This window comes from Coturnix japonica, chromosome 5 (assembly GCF_001577835.2).
Source record: "Coturnix japonica isolate 7356 chromosome 5, Coturnix japonica 2.1, whole genome shotgun sequence".
NCBI lineage: Eukaryota > Metazoa > Chordata > Aves > Galliformes > Phasianidae > Coturnix > Coturnix japonica.
This window is the reverse complement of record NC_029520.1, coordinates 11539764-11563729: the sequence shown is the minus strand read 5'-3', so window position 1 is coordinate 11563729 and position 23966 is coordinate 11539764. Positions and strand designations below refer to the sequence as shown.

Here is a 23966-nt window from a genome sequence, read left to right as displayed (position 1 = left end):
TGAGAAAGAGGAGAAGGCTAAATTGCATGTTAAAAGTTCACTGTCTCTAGGCAGGCATGAGCTTGAAGAAAATGAAGCAGAAAATCCATCCTAACACATAAAATTATTTCTGCCGTGAATTATTGGACAGTTACCTCTTGCTTCCATTCTGACATAAGTTGAAAGCAATGTTTAATTTCCTCAGTATCCCACTAATAATGAAGATCTCAAATACATTCAAGAAAAATTGGAAGGGAGGAAATGGGTTTTAAAAATAAATTAACTCATCAAAATATTTTAATCCAAAGTGTCTTGCCTGTTAATATTGTTTTTTTAGTGTGTTAAAATTAAAATGACAATTTAAACTTAAATTTCTATGCAAATTAATGTAATAGCCTTTCTACCTTGAATTACAGTGGCCATGTGTGAACTTACAGCTCCACTAAAACATCAAAAGATGCTCTAAGTTTATTCAATTACCTGTTCACTTACAGGGACTGAAAGCAAGTATTATGTCAGGGATGTGAGGGCACTTGCTCAATAGACCCCATTTTCACCCCAGCAACAGCATAGGAAGGCCTCCTGTCCCTCCAGTACTGTGATCCCCGCTGCTCCTGGTGCCTTAGCCACCAGGGAACCGCCATCCTGGCTGTGCCCTGCTGCAGTTTTAATTAAGTCTCGCAGAGCAGCCGTTCTGAAGGCAAAAGCTAATATAGACATGCTGTTAAAATGAGATTAAATTAAAGCTAGGGGCCCTAACTAACAGTTCCTCACTTTTCCTTAGCACTGAATGTCATTCTCAGTACTGGCATCTTTGTGCTGAGTAAAGCAGCCGTCTTATGTCATGAATTCTAATCTCATCATCCCGAGGAGGAGACAAACTAAGTATGTGGGTAGTGTTGAAAAAAGAAGGAGAGTCACAGTATCAGGGGGAAAAAAACATGTCCTTTCTAGACTATATAAGCACCTATAGTGTTTTGAGGACGTATCATTATGCTTACATTCGGTGCTCTCTACTTTCTGCTCAGTCTTAGCAGGGATTGCATTCAAAGCTGGTACAAAGGCAATTTATTCTTATAAATCTGAATCCATTTTTACACGTAATTTCATTTTTGAACAAATTGAAATGAAAAAGAGAATAGTCACCAGATGTCTCCTGCTGGGTTGTAGGCATCTGCTGACTGAATCTGTTTAATTTCAGTAGGGAAGATATGTGGGTCTACTCTATACTTCTGTGTATGTGCCCTGGAAAGCCAGGAGAGGATCATTTTGCTCAGGGCTCTTGTGTAACGAATGCAAAAGCCAGAGCAGTATGTGCTTATTGTTAATTGTAGACAGACAGTGAAGAAGCGCTTTGCCCCTAGATTTTGCCTATTGGAGAATGGTGCCATTTCACTGATTTCTACAATAGCTATTACTTAACGGTGTACTGCCATTCATCTAAATTCAATGTAATCCCCAGTATGCACTTTCTGCCTCTCTGTCTGATCTTTTCTGCTTTCTCATCACCTTAAAAAGAAATAACAGAAGTAATAACTTGGTTAATAAGGTATACCTAAGGCAGAATTTTCAGAAGTTTTATAGATAAAAGGTACTTATTCTTTGCAGTAAGCAACTCTCATGGGTTTCCTTATTATTTTAAAATCAAGTATTAAAGTTCCTCTATGGGTTTTGTTGCTCTATAGACAATTCTTTTCTATTGTGCTGTGTCATTGTTACACTCCATACCCAAATCAGAACCTGCTCTGGCTTAAAGCAAAGTTTAGTTTATTTAAATGATATTTAAATCCTGTTACTTCTGAAATTTACTTGGTTGCTATTGAATGTTGGCTTGTGATCTGTCATCTGTAATGCACCAGTCCCAGAAAATGCTGCAGAAAAATAAAGGATCCTTAAGGCTTAAAAACATGTCTGACAGCATTCCACATAACCTGCCATTAGACTGAAAGCACAACTACATTTAACATGCATTTAACCAGTAACACTTCTCTGTGAAACTACCCACTTTTAACAACAGTAAAGCAATTTCCACAGGAGTTTCATTTACTTCCAAGTGGTTTCTTTAAATGGGTCATATAGAAAAGAAAATCACTACAAATTTCAATGTGAAGAAGCCAAGGTAAAGAGACCACTTCACTAATAGCAATTTTCTGTTAATGGATTGGGTTGAAAGTTGTGTGGTCATACTGCTTTGGTTGTCCTTGCATGGCCATTCACTGTAATTGCACACACGAAATAGGAGATGAATGCAGTAATGGATGCAAAGGTTAACCCTACGAAACACATTTATTAAACCTGTCAGAATAATAAAATACCTCAATCTTCACTACTGCAAGTTGTCTCATTTTATACTTTCTTCATTTCTTTCTTTATTTCTTTATTTTTATACTTTACAACCCTTCTGATTATGAAATACAAAAAGGAATTAAAATAATGGGGTAAGGAAGAAAGAGAGTGACAACAAAATTAATGATAATAAGAAACTATTATTTCAGAAGTACAGAAAACAGGACAGCTTTCATCCTTTATTTATCAAATCGTGCTGCAGGAAAAAAAGTCCCATTTGAATCAGAAGAGTATTTGAGGTTTTAGTTCTCTTTTCAGAGTGAAGGAGAACCATGAGAGAGAAGGCAGGCTGTTCTTCCTCCCAGAGATTCTGTTGACAGTTTTACAACAGACTGCTATGTAAAATTTGCCAACCACAAGATGTGCCAATATGCTGTTGGTATAAAACCCCCTCAGAGCAAACCTCCCTGACTGACCTGAACTAATGCCATGATAACGCCTGAAGCTGATGTGATGATAAGCAACGAGGGGTTGCTTTAACTGCTCCTCTTAGGAAATGCCAGAAATGTTGCTGTTCCTCAGTCTTTGTTGCTGCCCAAAAGGTCAGACAAATTCAGTGACCTTCTTTTCTTCTGAGATGGTTCTGCTCTATTGCCATTCTGACACTAAGCTTCCCAGATGTGAGAAACGAGGAATTTATGTTATTGCTGTACGCTGTTCACCTGCCTTGCAAATCAGTAGAATATTTTAGCCTTGGAGTTCTTAAGCAGCTTACCAGTATAGCACTGTAGCTACTTAAGAGCTGTACAGAAAAAAGAGCTTTACAATAGAACTTAGGACTGTCAAGGAAGCTAAAGGAAGGGGAAGGATGAAACACAAATCTATTTTAGAAAATGCAGACTCTGAATTCAAATGTATCATTCAGAGGCCTAAAGCATGAACAGGTGAAAATGTGATTGTGTAGTGTGATAGCAGTTCTTTTTATGATGTACTTATTCTCTGGATGTGCTCATGCCTCATTATATTTAGACAAGTACAGCTAGCAATTCTAGGACCACTTAGTGTGTTTTCTCTCTTAAAGAATGCGTGGAAGGTAGTGTAAGATACAAGATAAAAAGAGAGCACTAAATATATATAGAAGTGCTTTACTGCTATAAGCTCATTAAAGTGAGTCAACAGAACTTCCTTTTACTTGTATGCTTCACATTTAAAATGTAGGGAAAAAAAGGGATATTTTCTCTGATTTGTTTTACTCTATTCCTGTGTGCGTTTATCTGACATGGGTTAGGTTGAAGTGTCCAGACTTCTACATAGTTCTCTTTGTACCAAGAAGACCCAATGCAATTATTTATGTACTAATATATAGATAGGAAAGAATGGCTGCATTTTTAGTGTTGGAGTGACCTGGTGTCTTGCTGAAATTTTCTGTTTAGTTACTTATAATTTAAATAATCACAGAATCACAGAACAGTTGAGGTCAGAAGGGACCTCTGGAGGTCATCTAATCCAACCCCCCTTCTCAAGAGGGAACACCCAGAGCGGGTTGCTTAGGAATATTAATCATTTCCATATTCAAAATATAGCATAAGGGGCATTGTTGACCAACTGCTAAGTCAGGAAATTAAATAATCTGATAGTTTGGAAATTATAAAGAAAGGGCTGTAAATTGCCTTGTACTAAATGATGAGTTCATTTTAGAACTCTTTGTTACTTTGATCAATGAATTTTGACTATTCAGTTTGACACTTTAAAAGGGCCTGCCTTCAATGTTGTCAAACGTATGATTTTGAAAGAACTTGGTGCATTTATCTCTGAGCATAATTGCTTGTAACTCCTGGAGTAAGACTAAAAGGAAGGATTATGTCCATTGTGTGCGCCTGTGTGTGTGCTTCCTTAGCATTATAAAGTTTCCTGAAATAAAGAATTCATGAGAAGAATAAGAGTGGCAGGATGGACATGAGAAGAGTGAGCATCCATGGCTATATCTACTTAACTGTTTTTAAACTAACATATTTTCTGTGGGGGAAAAAAGGAAGTATTGTAGTTAGAGATTGCATGAGAAGCTTTTAATGTGTTGTTTATGGTAAAAACATTGTGTTGGGTGAATTGTTGCTCATGACTTCCCCAAGAATGCTGATTTTAAGTAAACTGAATAATTTGGAAAAGGAGCTGGCAAATGGGAAACATATCTGAGCTACTGAAAACATACCCTGAGGAAAAATAATCTGTTCTGTTTTTGTTCTATGGGAGCTGCTGTCAACCAGTCAAAAGTTAATGATGTGGATGTACAACTCAGGTTATTTCTGATGTAGAGATTACTGTTTGCTTTCTCCAGGACCACCTTTGATAGCTGACTGATTCTGGGAGGAGGATGGAGAGATTTCTTTGTTGATCAGGACATTGTCATGTATTTGCTTTAAAGAGGAGAAAAAATGCCTTGTTCTGCTGTTCTAGTGAAATTTTTGAGGTACATCTTAAGAGATTTATTTATATTATTCAATGTAGCTTTGTGTGCTGTTTAAAAGGTACCATTTCCTAACTAAAAGGGTATCCAGTGGGAATATTTTCCCTGAAGTCAGAAGAACAGAGATCTCGTCCAGAGTACCATTCATTTTTACCCACATAAAATGGCGTGATCCCAACTGACTGAAGTTTATTGTTAGACTGGCATTTACTGTAAAATTCTGTGCTCAGTGAGGTAATGATATGCAGTTTGCAAAATGATTCCTTTCTTCCTGATGCTCATCAATAACACCTTAAAGGGCCTGAAGCCAACCAAAGTCTGCTGCTGTCTTCCTACCCTTCTTGTATATCCTTCTTGTACAGACTTTTTTCCCCCTATCCCACATATGTTTAATTGCAGAGGCTGTTCAGAAGAGATATTGTTACATGGATTAAATGATTGATTAAACCACAGCTGGTTTTTAAAAATATTTCTAAAAACTAAGCATGCTTTTAAAATAAAACAGGTGAAGATCTCTATGAACTTTGAAAACAAGTATAGAAATCAGTGAATAAATGATTATTTTGCTCTTCTGCATTAATTTTCATAGCATTTGGGTAGTATTTCCTAGTTTAACAAAAAATGCTAGATATTGCATGTATTGTTAATCACCTGGTCACTGCTCCTTTCAAAATACTTGGAGTGCAAGAAATGGGACAGAAAATGTTTGCTGGGAGTGGTGGGCTCTGGGCTCTTATGCTGTGGCTGTTAGCAATTGGTTGTCTGACAAGCAAGCTTACGTTTCGTGATGTTGTGATAAGCTGTTATTTTTAAGGCTCCAGATTTGGCCCAAGAATATGAGTGGGGAATTTATCCCAATAGTTCACATAATCAACTGTGAATACCTCCAGCTGTCAGGCTTTTTTTCCTGCTTTCCTGCTCATCACAAGCAAGATGCCATCTCTAGTCAGAAATCTTCCAGATGGTGTATGTTGCTTTAGTTTGGGGTCTGCCTGATGAGAGTAGTAAATGATTAAGTGCTCACAAAGGTAAGCTGCAGCTTGTGACTACTGTTTTCCTGAATAACAGAGCAAGGTGTATAACCAAGACAACAAAGTGCCCGAAAAAATGTAGATATATGAAACTCAAACACCATTTTACAACAAACATCATTTGAGCCTGCCACTTTACCACACTACACCGTGTGAAATACTCCTATTGCTCTGCAAAGGGCCATGGGAAGACTCAGGCACCACAAATGACTGCACACATCATTAACTCACGTGAGGAGTTCCAGGGATTTTGGCAGGACTAATGGCAGAAGTTCATGTATCCCTAAGCTTTGCATGAAGGATTGTAAATTAACCTTCATGTTTTTGAGGACCAGGGAAGGATTCTGAAGCTAGTGAATATCATTTAATCTCATCCAGGCAAGCATAAAGTGATGTTGCCAGTGAACTGTTGGGTTTCTTCTGGAAATGCTATGCTTTATAAGTTGTTCATTTCTGAATATTTAGAGAAATGTATATGCATGATGAAGAGTTAAATATTAATATTTGTAAATCTCTGCTATAAGTAGGCAGTGTTTCTGGAGCTGATATATCCAGACTAAAAAGTTTTTGTTTGGGACACAGGTATCTCAGTTTTGCCCTTTTTTTCTTTAGATCTGCTTCCAGAAAGGTAGCTCATTGAAAAAAAAAAAAAACAACAACAAAAGATGCCTTTGTGTCCATCGTCCCCTGTGTATTCGGCTGTCAAGTAATCTGTTCCAACAAAGTGAAAGAAATGAAGAGTGTAGCTGTGCGTGTTTGCAGTGACCTGAGAGAGGTTCTCTATAGAGCCACATGAGCAGCCCTAGAGCTCCGAAGTGCTCACGACCGAAAAGGAAAAAGCTGTCATGTGCTTATGTGAGGCCTTTCCGGAACAGTCGGACTGGAATAACAATGGTATTATGCTTGCAGACAGCATAACCAAATCTTAGCAAAATATATTCTGCCCTTTAAAATTTCTACTCTCCTTTATGTCAGTCCAGTTGTTAAATCTTTTATCTCTTTCGAACTTCTTGATCAGCTGCTGAAAGCCTCCTAGATTAGAAAAGCTATAGGTGGGTGGTACCTGACCAAAAGTCTTTAGCACATGGTTGGGAACATGCACGCTTAATCTGTAGCTTGTTCCTCTGCTGGTGCCAATCCACTTCTCTTACATTTGTTATTAATAACATTGCCTATTTAAGTAATAGTACAGGGTTACATTTTTCTTTTTTTTCAGGTTTTCTAACAAAGGCTTCATCTGAGTATTTCTGAATTCCTGATATAAACATATATATAATGTATAGAAATATATTTGCACATAAACACTATATATACATACAAGGAATGGTGTTTTCATAGAAAAACTGGAGAAAATTGACTCTACAGATGAAAAATGTAAAACTGAAGCATTATATCTGGTGGAGAAGGATACCTGATTGGGCTAATATCTTGTGGAATTTAAAGGCTAAAAACGGCTTGAGGCTTTTCACATAAGCACAGTACGTGCAGTTCATAAGGAAGAATGTTTTCAAGTTTGGCTCCAAATATTGAAACTGAATTTAGAGTGGGATTTTTCAGAAATTCTGATGGATTCACAGGCTATTTAAATGCTATCCATAACCCCTGATAAAAAGAAAGACGAAGTAAGTATTCCCCAAACTGAATAATTAAATGTATGTTTGAAGGGATTTTTTCTCTGCCTGGCAAAATACGTATTTGAGTTGAAGGTTACATAATCTTGTATAACAAAAGGCTGTGGTTCAGTCTAATCTCAAATTATGTGCAGGATGGTTGCAGCATAGGTCACCTTAATACAGCTGGTTTATAGTCAGTGATGTGTGTGAGTGCTCTTTGCTCATCTTGAAGAAATGCTGCCTATGAACTGTAAAATACCAGAGCACTCTTTTTGTTTCTGGTTCCACTAACAAAACTGCATGGTATAACTGAAGGACAGGCTTGGCTGATTAGGCTCACATTTTGCCTTTGCTTTATACACAAAACATACGCTATCATGAGCTGCTTCACTGAGGGCTATCTCAGAGAATTGTTTAGAGAGCCATGTCTAGATACATAAATTGGCAGAGGAGGCTGAGAAGAGAGATGTATACTATAGGGATGGTTATACACTCTTGTTGTTATCTAGAGGAAAAGAAATTTAGAATCATGTCTAGCCTTTTTTAGTATGTGGCTAATCTATGGAGGAGAGTGTTCTTCACATTGCTGCTGTGCTCTGGATGTACAGCGTTGTAGGGTGGGAGTAAAATCAACATGTAAACCAGGATTTTCTTTTCTGAAGTCATTTTGATTGATTTCCATTTTGAAGCAGAGTATCTGCAACTTGACTTGAAAAGATTTTGAAATCCCAGTCTTTTCAGAGTACTGAGTTTAAATTGTTTTTTTCTCTAATATCATTTCATTGAAAAGGCCCTCTTTCTACTTATTTACTCATTTGATACATAAGCCTTAATGCCCACACATTTCTCTGAATTAATTTTGTCTTAAGCTAGTCTCAAAGCCCCAATAAATATTATCTGAGGTTTCGGTGATATTGCAAGACTTGTCCTGTTTCTGACCACATCTGCGGAGCTAAAAGGCTCCACTTGCACCAAATCATCACCATTATTGACTATGGAGCCAAGCTTGCAGTGCTTATACCACTGACATGAGCCACACTCGCTGTGTTTCAGACCATCCCTCTTGGACGCATTTGACTTCTTTTAGACTTCAGACCATTCCTAATTTTTCTTGAGTGCAATTCTCACTTAGCTGGTTATCCCAAGAAGGATTAGACTTTCCTTTTTCCGAAAACATGTCAATACTGTAACCCAAACAGTTTCAAGTAAATGCACCTTCCCTCTCTTTTGTTACACTCATTGTTTTCTCATCACTTACATTTGTCATATCTGACAAATCTCCTGCAAAATGATCAGCGCTAAATGAGGAAAGTAAAAAACCCATTTTAAAATAGTAACTATGAAATATAAAAATCAAAGGAAAAGCACTGGCTAAAGCTGTGTTCTGGTGTACTACTGTAACTGCTGATGCTGAAAGCCTGCAGATCTCTTGTTTATTCTTACTGTGGTGATCTTTAGTAGGATTAAACATCTGTGTGGCATCATTTCATTAAAAAACTATTCATTAAAATGATAACTTTATTTTTTTAATGTAGATTTGATTCTGTGGAGATAAATACTTAAAGTGAGAAAAAAAATCATAAAGACTGACCTTTGTGCCTTATGAGAATATGAATATTCACTTAACTGCCTCTTCTGATTTTGATTTTTGGGGGATTTTGATTGTTTTAATACATGTAAAATGTAAGTGTGGTGAGTCTTACTTGTCTTGTCTGCCGCCTTCATTTGCATAGCCAAGAAATAGCTGTTATTGCTCCCTAAGCTTTTGGCATGCTTTAGTGTAGGCAAGATATATGGGCTTGTGAATCTCTCTGCCAGCAAGGCTTTCATTTGTATACCATGTAAACAAGTATACTTTCACAGCAGTAACTGATTATTTCCCTGGTGCCAAAGCCTACCTGACTTTAAGCAAATGGAATTAATGCCTAGATATGTCTTATTATGTGCTATTAAAAACAAAAACAAAAAACAGTGTTTCTTGTTTACTGTTACCATTCTAAAAAGTAGTTATAGCACTTAGAATCATAGAATAATAGAATAAACTGCGTCCCTCAGTACAACATCTAGAAGTTTCTTGAACACCTCCAGGGTCGGTGACTCCACCACCTCTCTGGGCAGCCCATTCCAGCACCTGACCACTCTTTCAGAGAAGAAGTATTTCCCAACATCCAGCCTGAATCTCCCCTGGTGCAAATTGAGGCCATTCCCTATAGTCCTGTTGCCAGTTACACAGGAGATCAGCACTAATAGTTTGGATTTGAGTTCATAACTAGAGCCAGAGATTTGGGTTGCTTTTCTTCCTTCTTCAACTGTTGACTCTTAAATTCCTTAACTGTTGTAAACATATTAAATGCTTTCCTGAGATCTTGCTCAATGCCATCGCTTCTTAAAATCCAATAACAGAACAGGAATTTCAGAAATACTGGCTAAAACATCTCAACAAGCTAAACTCTTCAAAATCAGAGTAGGTGGACTTAATTGACTCACTGCCAGCTGCAGTGACTGTTAACTGCTGAAGATTAGCAGTCCAGTAGGTGCCAGGAATCTGTGGATACTGAACGCAGTCTTATTTCAGCTATTAAGTAGTGCCATGTCTTCTATGTCCGTATGTGCACATTAGGGACAGTATTTACTTCTTTCAAAGAAGGTCTATTTTCCTTGAATTCTGGGGTTGTGTATGCGAAGGATGATGAGCCGCACCTATGCATGCGTAGTTGGCACACACTAAATTACTCACAGCCTCTAAACAGGAGTTGTTCTGAGTGATGCAACCTTTGGGAAAGTATTTTTTGTTTCAAGAACAGAGTGGAATTTTGAACCACCAAAAATCCAGTAGGCTTGGTCAGGTTTCAAAATTTGACTTTTGTTATGCTTTTCCTGAACAACTGACTGAAATAATTCAGTCTTTCCCTCTGCCTCTCTCCTGCACAGACTGTGGTTGGCATTGACATCTCTGAAACGAGGAACTTGAAACTTCCTTCTGGTGATGTTATGATTCCAATTACATCTCAGTTACACAACATGAATGCCTAAAAATACCAATTCTCAAATCTTTTTTTCTTGGGTAAACTTGAGAACATCAGCAGTGAATGAGTGCTTCTAGAATGCAAAGTTTAAATACTTATACCATCCTACTTTTTAATTATCTCCTTGTCAAAACACGAGCGCATGTACGAAGATACCATCTGAATTCTTTTTTCTTAAACCCTATGTTTTTTTGTACTGCTTACAAAAAAAGGGATAGCATTATGTTGTTTTCTTGACCACTATATTCAGTAAAAAACTCCACAATTCTTAAAATAATACATTTAACTTTCTTCCTTTTCATCTTTCAGCATATGCTGGCTCTTTCCGGCTGTTAGAGCAAACAACTTTATGCACATTTTTATAGCTTTGAGCTCCCCATAACTCTCCTTCCGATTCTCATCTAGCCATCCATGTTCTCTATAGCCTGTGATGTTACTTCTCAGATTCCACAGGTATTGCCAAGCTTTTCTTTTTGTAATCTTTCTTTCTTCCTTGAATATTTTTTTTCTATATTTTTACCATCCTTTAGTACTTAAAAATAGTTTGCTTTCACTTAGTTTGTTTCTTGATATGTATATATATATATATATATATATATATTATTATTTTTTTTTTTTTCTCCTGGCACTACTGTTTTTTGCAGAAAAAGAACAAACTGCTCTTTGAATGTGACCAACTGCCTTCAGCTTTATCAGTTTCAATTCACTTTATACCTTCACAAGAGGTGGGCAGAGCTGCAGTTCCCAATGAAACTGCAAGCTAAAGAAGAATAGTACCAGTAAACTATGATTTACAAAATACTAGGTGCGTAATCACTGTTAAGTCTTGCTGTAAGTAGCCTCTGAGAATAGAATGCTATAGAAAAACTCAGGAAAACGGGTTAGTCAGTATGTTCAACCAGCAGATGAGATGAGAGATACATTGCCAGTGGGGTGTTAGGAATAGAAGGTTTTGTGAAGGTGTTTGTTTTTATCACACCAGATATTTAGTAAAATAACATTTTCACTCTACTATTCCTGATGTCAAATATAACTATCTTTGAAAGCAGAAAAGACTGTCCTACTGTCAAAACTCTATGGGCTGTAATATCAGTCAGAACTTGACTCCTAAAATGAGTAGTCATTTCAGAAAAATGTTGTCCCAGTTAAGAATGAAAGCATTCATTATTCATTCTTACTTTCATTACTTCCTCGCTCCAAGTGGAGGCTAATTTTAAATATTCCTCTTTTCTAAAAAGATCACCTGCTTAGAAACTGATGCAGGCTGGGCATTTTGAGAATCCAAGCAAGGCGGTATGAATGAGAAAGAGATTTTTAATTCACAGAAATTCTTCTCTGTGCCCTACAGCTGCCTGCTGATGTTCAAAGAGCAATTATTTTTCCTTCTGCATGCTGTGGTAACTGAGCACCTTCTGAAAGAAAGGGTTCTCTTTTTTTTTCTTTTTATATGGACTATCTGACAGCTTCCTTTCCTTTGCAGAGGTTAATTTTATCTTGCAAAAAAGCCATATATTCTTACCTGATCACATGTGAGCTTGAAGATGGCAATACTAAAGACTCATTTCCCTTCAAAATTTACCACTAGTCAATGAACATTACAAAGCAAAACAAGAGGAGCCAAACTATGAATACTGAAATCCTGCCTAAAAGAATCACTCCATCACAGAATATAATATATACACATTTGTAAATAAATCAGGAATAAAAAGAAGAAAGGCTATGATAGACTGAAGCAGTCGCAGAGCTTGGATGAGATTAAAAAATTATCATTCCAACGCTACAACTGTATTGCTTTCTACTCTCAGTAATGCATAATAGAGATCCAGGGTCAGATGCATTTGTGCTGTAACTGTTAGGCTCAGAAGCTTGAAACAAAGATGTATCTGGGCCTTTCTGTTTAGTACCAAAATAGATAAAATAGATAAATAAAATGAATCCCATGGAAAAAAATAAAATAAAATAAAATAAAATAAAATAAAAAAAAAATCAGCAGAAGAATTAAACAACCCCCTAAGAGGGATGCCATCCTGAAAGGGGGAGGTCTGCCTCAGGAGCATGTGTCAGTTCTCATGCTCTGTAAAGAGCATCTTGTTTTCTCTCCTTGATGAGCCAGAAACCAGCATAATCTGTGTGGTAGCTATATGAAGAGCTTATCTAGTTCGTTTTGTATTCGTCTGAAGTTGATCCACTTAATTATTTCTTCCATTAAACAGCCCACTGCTGCATTTTCCTGCTGGAAAAAGCATCAGTGTTACAGGGGAGAGATTTTATGCTCAGAGGAGCTGGGATTAGAAGAACAATCACTCTGCTATCAGAGATTTGTGTTTGGAGGCAGATTGCTTTTGAGCACATAGGAAAATCTTTATGCTGACGCGCATCTGTGTTATGACATCATTTCAAGCTCTGGGGTGGCAATAGATATTATAGTCCACAGAATGAGAACTGCTGGTTTGGGATAAAGAAGACGTCTAGTGTTATTAGAAATCACAAGGAGGCACACGGCAAAGTAGGCCAGCATAACTGCTTACAGCTGACTTCTTGGGCTGTGGCGTGCAGCGCTCTCTTGAAACAGAGCTTTTTGGGGCAGAGGAGGGTTTGATGCATTCTTTTCTATTACCGCAGCAAATTCAATTAGACCACAATAAAACAGACAATAAGGGAAAGGAAAGGCTTTGGGATCTCTGGCTCTACAGTGCACCCAGATTCTATACTAAGTACTCTTCAGCAATACAACAAACTCCTCACGGGTAGTCATGCGGAGCTTCTCTCTCTCCAGCATGTTCTCTTGGCTTCTCCCTCTTGTGCTCTGCTCTCCATTGATAGGCACCTAGCAAAATTGCCTGGCCTTTGTCTGCTTTGTAGTTATCATCATTTGGAAGAAAAAGACATTCACAGCTTAAGTGATCGGTAACTCACTTGAGTTCATGCAGTTTCTGTTTGCAACCATAGACTGCCCAGTGGCGCTCAGAACTTTGCTAAATGTTATTTCAGAAACGCTTCAGTGCTGCCCAGTACTGCTTGGGAGCGCAGCCACATCAGTATTTATTTTAGCAGCTTCACTGAGGAGCTACTTGGATTCAGCTTCTGCTGTCAGTCTGGAGATATCTTAGCTGCACAGACAAGGAAATGTGCTGAAAGTTGATTTCTTATGTGATGCTCAGAAGGTTTCTCATCATTTTTACTTGGTTATAATCTTTGACATTTGGGAAATATTAATTACTGAGCTGAGTTCTCCACACTTCCTTTTATCTGATACTGTTATCTCAAAGTTCAGATTAGCCAAAATTGGATCGTGTCTCCTTCTGTGACTCAGTTGCTTCAGAAAGGTCTCTGTGAACTGAAAACCCAGTAACAAGTCTACGTTTCAGGTTATGTGTTTCATTTGGATAAATACATCCTCAGGAGAGGGAGCTGCTAATACTTCTGCTGATGGTCCCTCCTAGAGTAAAGAGATTTGTATGTATGTATGGGATGCTGAGTAAGAAAGCTATAAATACACTTAAAACAAGGGCAATATATGATTTCAAAAAGACACTGCAAACAATTAGAACAAAATAATTTTATCCTCTCAAACTGTCATATGGCATGCCTGCAGGCCACAGAGGCACAAGGTGAGGGTCTTGGTTCAAGAATGTAATTGCGTCAGGACATACCGAACTTTGAAACAGTTTCTTGCAGTCAGCTTTGCATAGGCTTAAATGCTTTCCTGAGGTGAGGTCTAAGAAACGTACATCTTGATCTCACTAGGAATAATGTTGGGTTTGTTTGGCTCTAAATCATACTCTCCATTTGAGAATGGTTTGATGTTTCAAATGAAATATTTACTGACCCTTGGCTTCAGCTTTACCTCTGTGGATTTCTGTAGTGCATCATTCTCATAGAATGTCTGTTCCCCATAGGGTGTGCATTATTAATTTCTATTTGCATTACTTAGAGGCTGGCTCATGCATAAAGAAGTCTTTTGTCCAGAAGTAATTTTTGTGGTCTTGTACCTAATCCCAAGTGGGATTCCCTCACTGAACCTCGAGACAGAATATAGATGTATTTTACAAGTTCCCCATTTCCCTGTATAACAAATCTATTCCAATCAAGGACTTAATCCAATCACGTTTTTTCTTTTGTGGAATGTGTACTGAGGTAGTGGTTATAATTAGTATTTTTTCTATCTCTCAGGTTTTATAATTCATTTCTGTTTTGGATAGTATTGTCTGAACCTAGTTTGCCTGGATTCTAGATAAGCTGCTATCTGACTTTATGTGAGGGCACCATTTAAAGTACTAAAGAATGCAACTGGAGAAATCTTAAATCTGTAGTTCTGTTATGTATACTGGAATTCATGGCAAATAATGGAATACAAAGAAAGATAAGCAAAGTGAGAAAAGTGGTGTTTCCTCAGTAAATTTTACATTAAATGAGACTTAGAGGAAGGCATTCTATTACTCTATGGCTTTTCTACTCTATTAGAAGAAAAATATAAGACATTCTTTAATATAGCCAAAGAATGAGAAATGAAGACTGAAATTGTACTGTCAGCTTCTGAGGATTAAGGTCAAATCTCAAGAAAAATAGAGAATATTTTCATTCATAAATTTATAAGTGAATTATAGTTATAATCAAGTAAAGGAAATGAAATCCGAAACCAAGAATTAAAAAAAAAAAAAGAGAGAGAGAGAGAGAAAGAAAAAAGATTGTACTTACATTGGTGACATATTCAATATCCTTCCAAATATTACATTCCCTGGGAAAATCTGCCAAATCTAAAAAATTATCCACTACCACTTGGCCAATCAAGTCATGCCTGGAGAATCTGTCAAAGTCATAGACAGAGAAATGGAGCTTCCGTGCATTCAGATCATTGTATGGAACAGTAAATAAAAAAACTTCATCAAATACTGGATTTAGGGTCTTTCTGTGTACTTTAGTCTGGTGTTTTGTTTTTCTGTCAGGAAGTAGATATATCTTCACATACGGATCTGAAGTTCCAGAGAAGTCCTTTGCTGGCAGGTTGATGGCCTTGTGTATCTTCACTATCAGCTGCTCCAAATCACAGTCATATTTCAGAATAAAGTTCAGTCTTCCACATGCCTTGCTATTACTCCTCCGGCCATCATCCGTGTCCACAGATCTCTGTTTATAAAGCTCTGGCTTAATGCGGCCAATTCCAGTCAGTTGCTCCTGTTTCTGAACCTGCTGGATGTTGAAGTCAGGATTGGAGAGGTTGAGCTGTCTTCGGATTGAATTATGCCTTAAGTGAAAACAAAAGAATTGAAATAGGTTGGGTTGACAATCATATGAATCTGAGCACGCCAGCAAAGATCCTCTTTTCATTTGACATGTTTTCTTAATGTACAACAGTGTCAGATTTTTACTTGCATAATGTTACAAAACACGATAATTAATTTTCTCAACCTAATGGCGTGAACTCTCCAAATTTGGCTGAAGAATGTAACAAACTCAAATTCACTGCCCCTGCAAATCCACTGTACTACAATCTATTGCCAGTAACTGTTATCAGTTACCATTTTTTCAGCAGAATCCTTTGGATTAATGCCTATGAAAATAGTTCATTACAGGCCAGATCCTATTACAACTTAAAATATACCCACTGAGCTTGGTAATTTCTGGTGTTAAGTTAAAGATGAACAAAGAGGATACTTCTTGACAGCTCTTCACTTCAATGACTTGTTGATTTCCACATTGTTAAGTGACTTGTTCTGGCCTGAAATTATTTGTTGACTCCCCCCCATCAATTGTTTTGTTTTGCTTTTCACTTGTGACTGATGTAATGAGCTCTGAAGTACTTAGGCTGCAAAGCTCCTTTAGTTTCATTACTCCAAGGAGAGAAGGTTGTTTTAGCTTCGGTCCAGTGAGATTTATTACCTGGATTCACTCATTTATTGTGATTGAAATTTCCACTTCATGAGATAACAGAAATCAAATCTGCAATCACTATAGGGGTGAATCACTTTCAGGGATGTGAAAGCTGGATTAGGTAAAATCCTAATCTTATGAGTTGGATTCTACTTTTTTTGACTTATTCATATGCAGCAATTGTTCAGTGTATTGGAGTACCATGAACTGTGGCTGAATATAAAAGGATAATGTAGACAATGCTGGCATAGAGTTAAATCAAAACTATTTATGTTGAATGTAATCAACAATAGTTACTTTGCCACTGCTGTTCATTTATTCCTTTTAAATGTGTGTTCATGGGTGTGCAAACCACCTTATAAACTACCCTCATATTTTTTCTGTTATTCTATAATAAATACATAACTTTATAGGTACACATATGTCATTGACATGAAAAAATATTGTCAAGTCACAGAAGAAGATATATACTGTTCAAATGTAAGTTCCTCAGAGCAGTGGGAGGTGCAGAATATCCTTAGAGAGTAAAAAGGAGGGAATGCTCCCTTACTGAAGTCTTAACAAGGATTGTAGCAGAGGCAGGTGCCTGGTCTCTGTGGCTACACAGAAGAGTGATACAATAAAGGAGCAGAGACAAAGATGAACAAAGCAAGGGTGCGGTGCAATGAAATAGGCCCCTCTTGTTTTGTGGAAGAGTCTTCTGGAGAAGACCTAGGCAAACATAGGAGGTAAAGAATGAAGGGGTAATGAGCAATGACTACTATCAGCAAACAGAATAGATCATTGCGGAGACCTGGGCAAGTAATTTTCTTGTGGGCATACAAACAGACCAGAAACAGCTGGCAGAAGATGAAACTGCAGAAATTCACTGAAGACATGGTTCATGCACTGAAGATGCTGAGGAGTGTTCTGTTACAGACTGGGACTGCTGCTGTTTCTTGTGAGATGACTAAACTGTGGTGATATTGTGCATTTGTCATTTAACAACATGTCAGAATTGCTATCCTGTTGTGGAAGAGTGCCTATATTTGATTCAGTGATCTCACAATAGACAAATATAAGAGTTCTTGGTGTTAGATGCTGAATAAATCTCCTGTTGTTAATGAATCTCATATCATGCTTATTTCTCAGCACTCAGAAAGCAGAGCAGCACCAGCCCTGTAGTTTTGGGGTATTAGTGTAGAGTCAGAATTCAGCCTTGCATGCGGTAGGATGCAAGCCTGAGCAATTGTAACTATGGCTTTGACCACCTCAGAGATTCCTACATCAAAATGAGCTCATTCTTACACTAATCTCAAGAGAAAAGGCACTCGAAGATTTTGCTGCACAGCATTAATGATGTTTTGGGATCTTCTCAAATTCTGCAACATGCTTTGCACTCCTGGCAATTCCTGAACTATCTGAGAGCTGCTGTCCTTTTACCCAGGTGACCTGAAAAGAGGCTACCAGGAAACTCTTGGATGAGTGCTGTACCCTCCTCCAGCTAAAGTATATCTGCTTCGACTCAGAAATTTACTGACTGGCTCCGCACACTGATCCCTTCTCTTATTGTGTGAAGCATAATCCTTTTATCATCTGCCCCTGAACAGTCACACCCTGCTTGTTTCCTGTTCCCTCCTGGGTTAGTTCTACCCTTCCCCTGGAGTCTTCCCTGACTCTTGTTCAGTCACTTTTCCCCCCACAGTTATGACTGTGGCTAAAATCTGTGACTTTAAATCCTATTTCTAACTCTTGCAAGTGTTTCATTAGCTCGCCCTACTTTTCTTCTTTAGCTTTTTAAAAAATGTTTGAGGAGACATTACTGAGTGCTCAGCACCACTAAGTGCAAATGGATATGCTTTACAAGCTAAATGTAGGCTGTCCTGGTGCTTTAAGGCACACACTCCTCTGGCTGCTGACCAATCAGGCAGTAGTTGACACAATGGTGGAATATTATTGTGATCCTGCGCTTTTAATCTAAGAGACTTGTGCACCTTGATAATTTTTACGTATATATTTTTTCAAAGAACATGACGAATAATTATGAATTCACAGTAGACCAATGTACTAAATAGTCAAGCTGTAATTCTTTGGCTATATCTGTATTCATTAATGCTAGAGATAAATTGGAGGTACTGACCGAGCAGAAGAGGTTGGTTCAGTGATCTGACGATGCATTCGTGCATTGTGTACACAGTTCTCCTTTGTTCCTGCCTGAGCATCTACTGGAATATCAGGAGAGGTGTGGCTGATCTTCATGGAGGACTCTGGGTATGTTGTTGGCTGACCAAGATAATCCTCGCTGTAGTCATGGTCATTGGTCTCTGTATCTGTGTAGTTCAGAGACTCTTGTTTGTCTTTGTTCCCAAATGGCAGGCCACGCTCTCGCCAAGGAATCCAGCAAAGCTTCCAGGACACGAACAGGGACACACCAAACAGAGCAAGACCACAGGCTGTGACAACTAAGGAAAGCAAGCTTATTGAGATATCTGCAAACAAGAACACATATACGTCACATCTTTAGTGCTTTTCATTTGGAACTCTGCATCTCTAACACATAGAATATGGAAAATAAGTGTTTCTATATTGCAAGTCTGCAAAAATTAAATTCTGATTGGTGCAGCAGACAGATAATAGGAACATATTGCATTTTCTGTTCTTTTTTAAATTATTTTTCCCCCAAGAAGAAAAGAACAAACTTGTTTTGAACTTGTGTGTAAGACTCATTTTGATAGAACCAAGTTTATATTTTCCTTTCAAAAGCTTAGTGCAATAAAGGGCCTTTCTAAATACGAAAAAGGCTGTCCATCACTCAGCTGCCTATTGGTGAAAAAGGAATACCTGCAGTACAGTTTTTTTCCTTTATTTTTCTTTTGAGTAGCGCACTTTCCTTCATACCGTTTATCAGTTCTTACTACCTTCTCTTCTAGAGACTGATACTTTCACAATCAAGAACATGTCCACATGCATAAATGGATTTCTTTAGGTATTCAACTGAAATATCTTGTCTTATTATAAGCTATTTTCCTCCTAATCTTAGACTCATTCTTTATTTGTAAATGATTATTGACTATGAATGCATGTCCTGCTGTTCATCATTTAGTTTAGATACTAATATCTCTTCAAAACGGAGATTTTTAACTTTAAAGGCTCTTTACTCTGTTTCCAGTCTTCTGGTATAAAAGCAGAGCACAGATGACTCTCGTGTTGTTTTTCTCCGCATTCCTAGCATTATCCTACTCCATAATCACATGAACAGACTTAATTTACAACAAGGAGAGACTTTTCTGTTTTGCTTTGTTTTTAGTTGCATGTTGGGAAAATGACTCAGTGTAGCAGCTGCTTTTATGGTTACAGTGTTTTTGAAATCAGTTTCTCTGTGGATTACAGAATAGATCACGCCTTAAACACAATTAGTAAGAATTCTATTTTACAGCCTCAAATTATAAACAACCTTATCAAAACAATTTTTCATACTGCTTTATATATTTGGAATATCAGCCTGCATCTCCATAGCTAAGAGCTAGCCTAGATTTTAAGAGGGTGGCATGAGGTTGCAAGGTTGCTCTTAGCAGGACAGTTAAGGATGGCTATTCAGATGAAACAGCCTCAGTTAATTTGGACAAGGAATACTTTTTTAAGTGGAAAAGGCAGTGGACTCAACCCTTGATGTGAGTCATTCTCACTAGCCAGACAGATTAAATTTCTGCAGAGTGGGGAGTGACTTTCCAGTCAGCTTCACGCAGGAGCCGTCCAGTTTATTTTGCATGCTGAATACCAATTTAAACATTTTTAGCCAACATGGTCCTTTCTGTCCTTCTCCCAGTTGCATGAAGACAAAGCTCATTAGCAGTGGGGACAGCATAGCATCTGCCTGCAGTTACAGTAAAGAGTTTCAGAGCTAAAATTAATTAAAGAAATTCCTCCCATGCATAAAAGGCAATGTGGGAGAAAGTAGAACAGTGGTTCTTGGTATTTTTGGAATATTTACTGGTAAACAAGCCTAGCAGTAAAGGCAGAGACAACTTCTCCGTATGATTAAAAGGCAGAGGAACTGAGATGCAGTAGTGAAGGAGGACCTTCAGAATAAAGCAATTTGTCTTAGATTCCCTGGAGGAAATACACTAGAGGTCTGCAAAAAGGTTGCTTTTTCAAAGAACCAATTGCTGTATATGATCCAGCATTGAAGGAAATGAAAAATTACGAGTTGTCAGAACGAGGCAAAAGATTGCAAGGTGAGAAGTGAACAAGAGACTGCTGAATGCTAAGGATGTGTGAAGGTGAGGAACAATCTGAAAGGCAGACCAACAGTTCCCTACCTTGAGAATGATGTTAGCAGCAAACATGGCCATCTACAGAATTCCCATAATGAGTAAGAAATAAGAAATGATAGCAATATAAACTATATTTCATTCAGAGAGTCTGAAAAGCTTTAATAATATGATTCCTTGTTTAACACAGTAACACTGAAAACCCTCACCTTATGACTTTCAGAGAAGATGGTTAATAGTTTAGACTTGCGAAGCTACAGAATAAGAAGTGACCATCTTCGTCCTACGTCTGAATCTTTAGGTAGCAACCAAGTTTTTTTGTATGTGAATGTTTTATTTCTGAGGGTGGAAAAGGGATGATCAGATACCCATCTTATTGCTATGAGAGAAAGCGTGACTGAAGGGCTCTGAACTGTTACCTTTCACTGGCCAGTAATTTTCAGGAATTACCCTCCTGGCTATCAGTTTGCAGTAGTAGGCCAAGCCCAGTGCAGATAACTGAGGTCAGTGCAGTGCCAAGCAAAGAGGTTTTTTACTGTATTCTGGAGCTGCTTTTACATGTAAAATATTCACAGATGCTCATAAATAGGGAAAAATGGATTTAAAACATTAAAAAATATATTTTCTTGTTTTGTAGCAACAGCATTTGTGGGACATCTAGGGCATCAGGCTTAGCCAGCAGGGATTCAAGAAAGGCAGGTCCTGCTTGACTAATCTGATCTCTATCTGTGATCAAGTGACCCACCTGGCAGATGAGGGAAAGGCAGTTGATGTAGTCTACCTAGACTTCAGCAAAACCTTTGACACTGTCTCTCACAGTATTCTCCAGGAGAAACTGGCAGCCCGTGGCTTGGACAGGCACACTCTTTGCTGGGTAATGAACTGGCCGGATGGCCAGGCCCATGGAGTAGTGGTGAATGGAGCTAAATCTAACTGGCAACCAGTCACAAGTGGTGTTTCATGGGAGTCATTATTAGGGCATGTCCTATTCAAAATCTTTACTGATGACCTGGATGAGGGCATTGAGTGCACCCTCAGTAAGTTTGCAGATGACACCAGGTTGGCAGAAAGTACCCGTCTGCCTGGGAGTAGGAAGGCCCTACAGAGGGATCTGGATAGGCTGCATAATTGGGCTGAGACCAATAGTTCAACAAGACCAAGTGCTGAGACGTGCATTTTGGCCACAATAACTCCAGGCAATGCTACAGGCTTGGGGCAGAGTGACTGGAAGACTGTGTAGAGGAAATGGACCTGGGGGTATTGATTGATGCTCGGCTGAACATGAGCCAGCAGTGTGCCCAGGTGGCCAAGAAGGCCAACGGCACCCTGGCTTGTATCACTAATAGTGTTGCCAGCAGGAGGAGGGAAGTGATTATCCCTCTGTACTCAGCACTGGTGAAGCCAGACCTTCAGTGCTGTGTTCAGTTTTGAGCCCCTCGCTACAAGGAAGACATTGAGATCCTGGAGAGTATTCACAGAAGGACATCTGATGTGGTGAGAGGTCTCGAGCACAAATCTTATGAGGAGCAGTTGAGGGAACTGGGATTATTTATTCTGGAGCAGAGGAGGCTCTGGAGAGACCTTATAGCTCTCTACCAGTTCCTGAAAGGAGGATGTGGTGAGGTGGGAGTCAGTAACTAGCAACAGGACTAGAGAGAATGGCCTCAAGTTGCACCAGGGGAGACTCAGGATGTTAGGAAATACTTCTTCACTGAAAGAATGGTCAGGCAGGGGAATGGGCTGCCCAGGGAAGTGGTGAAGTCACCATCCCTGGTGATGTTCAGGAAGGGTTTAGATGTGGCACTGAAGGACATGGTTTAGTGGGAAATATTGATAGGTGGACAGTTGGACTGGATGATCTTGGAGGTCTTTTCCAACTTTGGTGATTCTATAATTCTGTGATTCTATAAAAGAAACATTTTAGCTTTGATTATTAAGAAATGCTTTTATGTAAGCAGAATGTTTTGGTTGTAATTTGGGTAAAGTGACTTTATGAGGCCATTTATTAAGTGCAATCAAAATAACATGTGAGCACACCACTCAGAAGTATACTTGCTGAATAAAACCAATCAGTTTCTATGATAATACTTAACTTTCTTTCTCCAGTAATTTAAATCACAGAATCACAGAATCGTAGAGGTTGGAATGGAACCTTTAGAGATCATCGAGTCCAGCCCCCAACTGGACACAGTACTGCAGATGGGGCTGAGTAGCTGGAGAAGAAGCTGAGTAGCAGAAGAGCTGAGTAGCTGGGCACAATCACCTCCCTCTCCCTGCTGGCCACTCCTCTTTTAATGCAGTACAGGCCCTTTAATACAGTCTTCTGGGCTGCAAGCAAGCACTGCTGGCTTATGTCCAGGAGTGTACCCAAACTACACACTGGGTTATGGAAATGAGTGCATTGGAGTCCTGATGTCAGTACATATTGAAGTTTTTATATTGGTTGTACCAAAGTTGACCACAGAGATAAATTCAAAGCTTTTCAACCTCTGATCTAAACATTTTCTCAACATTACAATAACTAAAAAACTAAAAAACAAAAGTAAAAAATCAGGAAAATCAAAACAGTGCATTTCAACATTCATTTACTACCTGATCAGTGAAGTAAACACAGGCATGCTGCTCTTTGAATTTGAGGCGTCAGTCTGAGTTCACAAAGGTGATGTAAATTGCTGCTAGTGACTGCTGAAAATGAACCTATTAAATGCCCTTAAATTTTTGGAGTAAAACTGTGAAGTTATACCTGGAGAAATGTGGCCACATCACAGGGCCAAAGGGGGACACTGAATAAATCAGTGAGTGTGAAAGGTGAGATGTTACTGAGAACTTGTTAGATTCAGAGGGGAAACAAATCTTTAGAGGGATATGCATGGGGGACAGAGGGCGAAGTTAACAGCTAGATATCATCCTATGTATTGTTATCTTACAGCTTTGCAAATCCCTTGAACTTTTCTGTCTGCAATACTCATGGCTGTTTACTCTGGGGAAAAAAACCAAACAGATTATGATGATATATAAATGACAAAGAGCCATAGCAATACCCAGCTCACTAAGGCTAGAAGTTCTGGTTAAGATGTTTCAGCTTTATGGAAAGAAAAAAAAAAAAAAAAAGCTTATTTTTGACCTCACACCTGTATGTAATAGGACAGGCATTTCTTAAGTAATATAATTCTTCAGAAAGGACTGTTCAGTCAGGATTTAATTTGATTTTCATTCATTTTTGACATAAAGGGTCAAGATACAAACATTGCAGCATTTCAGGGTTTTAATGCTGGTAGTAACTTAACTGAATACTTTAGCTCTGCCCATGTCTAGAGGTTTTAAAAGCTGCAAGGGACCTCACAGTGCATTTAACACCTAAGAAAAACAGGAAGTGATTTCATTTCAGATGTTTAAGAAATGATTGCAAGACCTTTTGCACAAGAAAGGAAACATCCACTTTTGAG

General features: G+C 38.3%; 1 protein-coding gene across 3 annotated transcripts in view; it reads right to left on the bottom strand.

Annotated features, from left to right (window-relative positions):
* The window catches only part of SYT9 (synaptotagmin 9), a 62498-nt gene that overhangs the window by 16246 nt on the left and 22286 nt on the right, over positions 1-23966 (bottom strand). For all 3 annotated transcript variants that reach the window (XM_015863972.2, XM_015863973.2, XM_015863974.2), the window contains exons 2-3: positions 18390-18738; positions 15098-15644 (exon numbers count right to left, since the gene is read on the bottom strand). In XM_015863972.2, coding sequence (XP_015719458.1) covers positions 15098-15644; positions 18390-18738 — 896 coding nt within the window. The remainder of the gene's footprint in view (positions 1-15097; positions 15645-18389; positions 18739-23966) is intronic.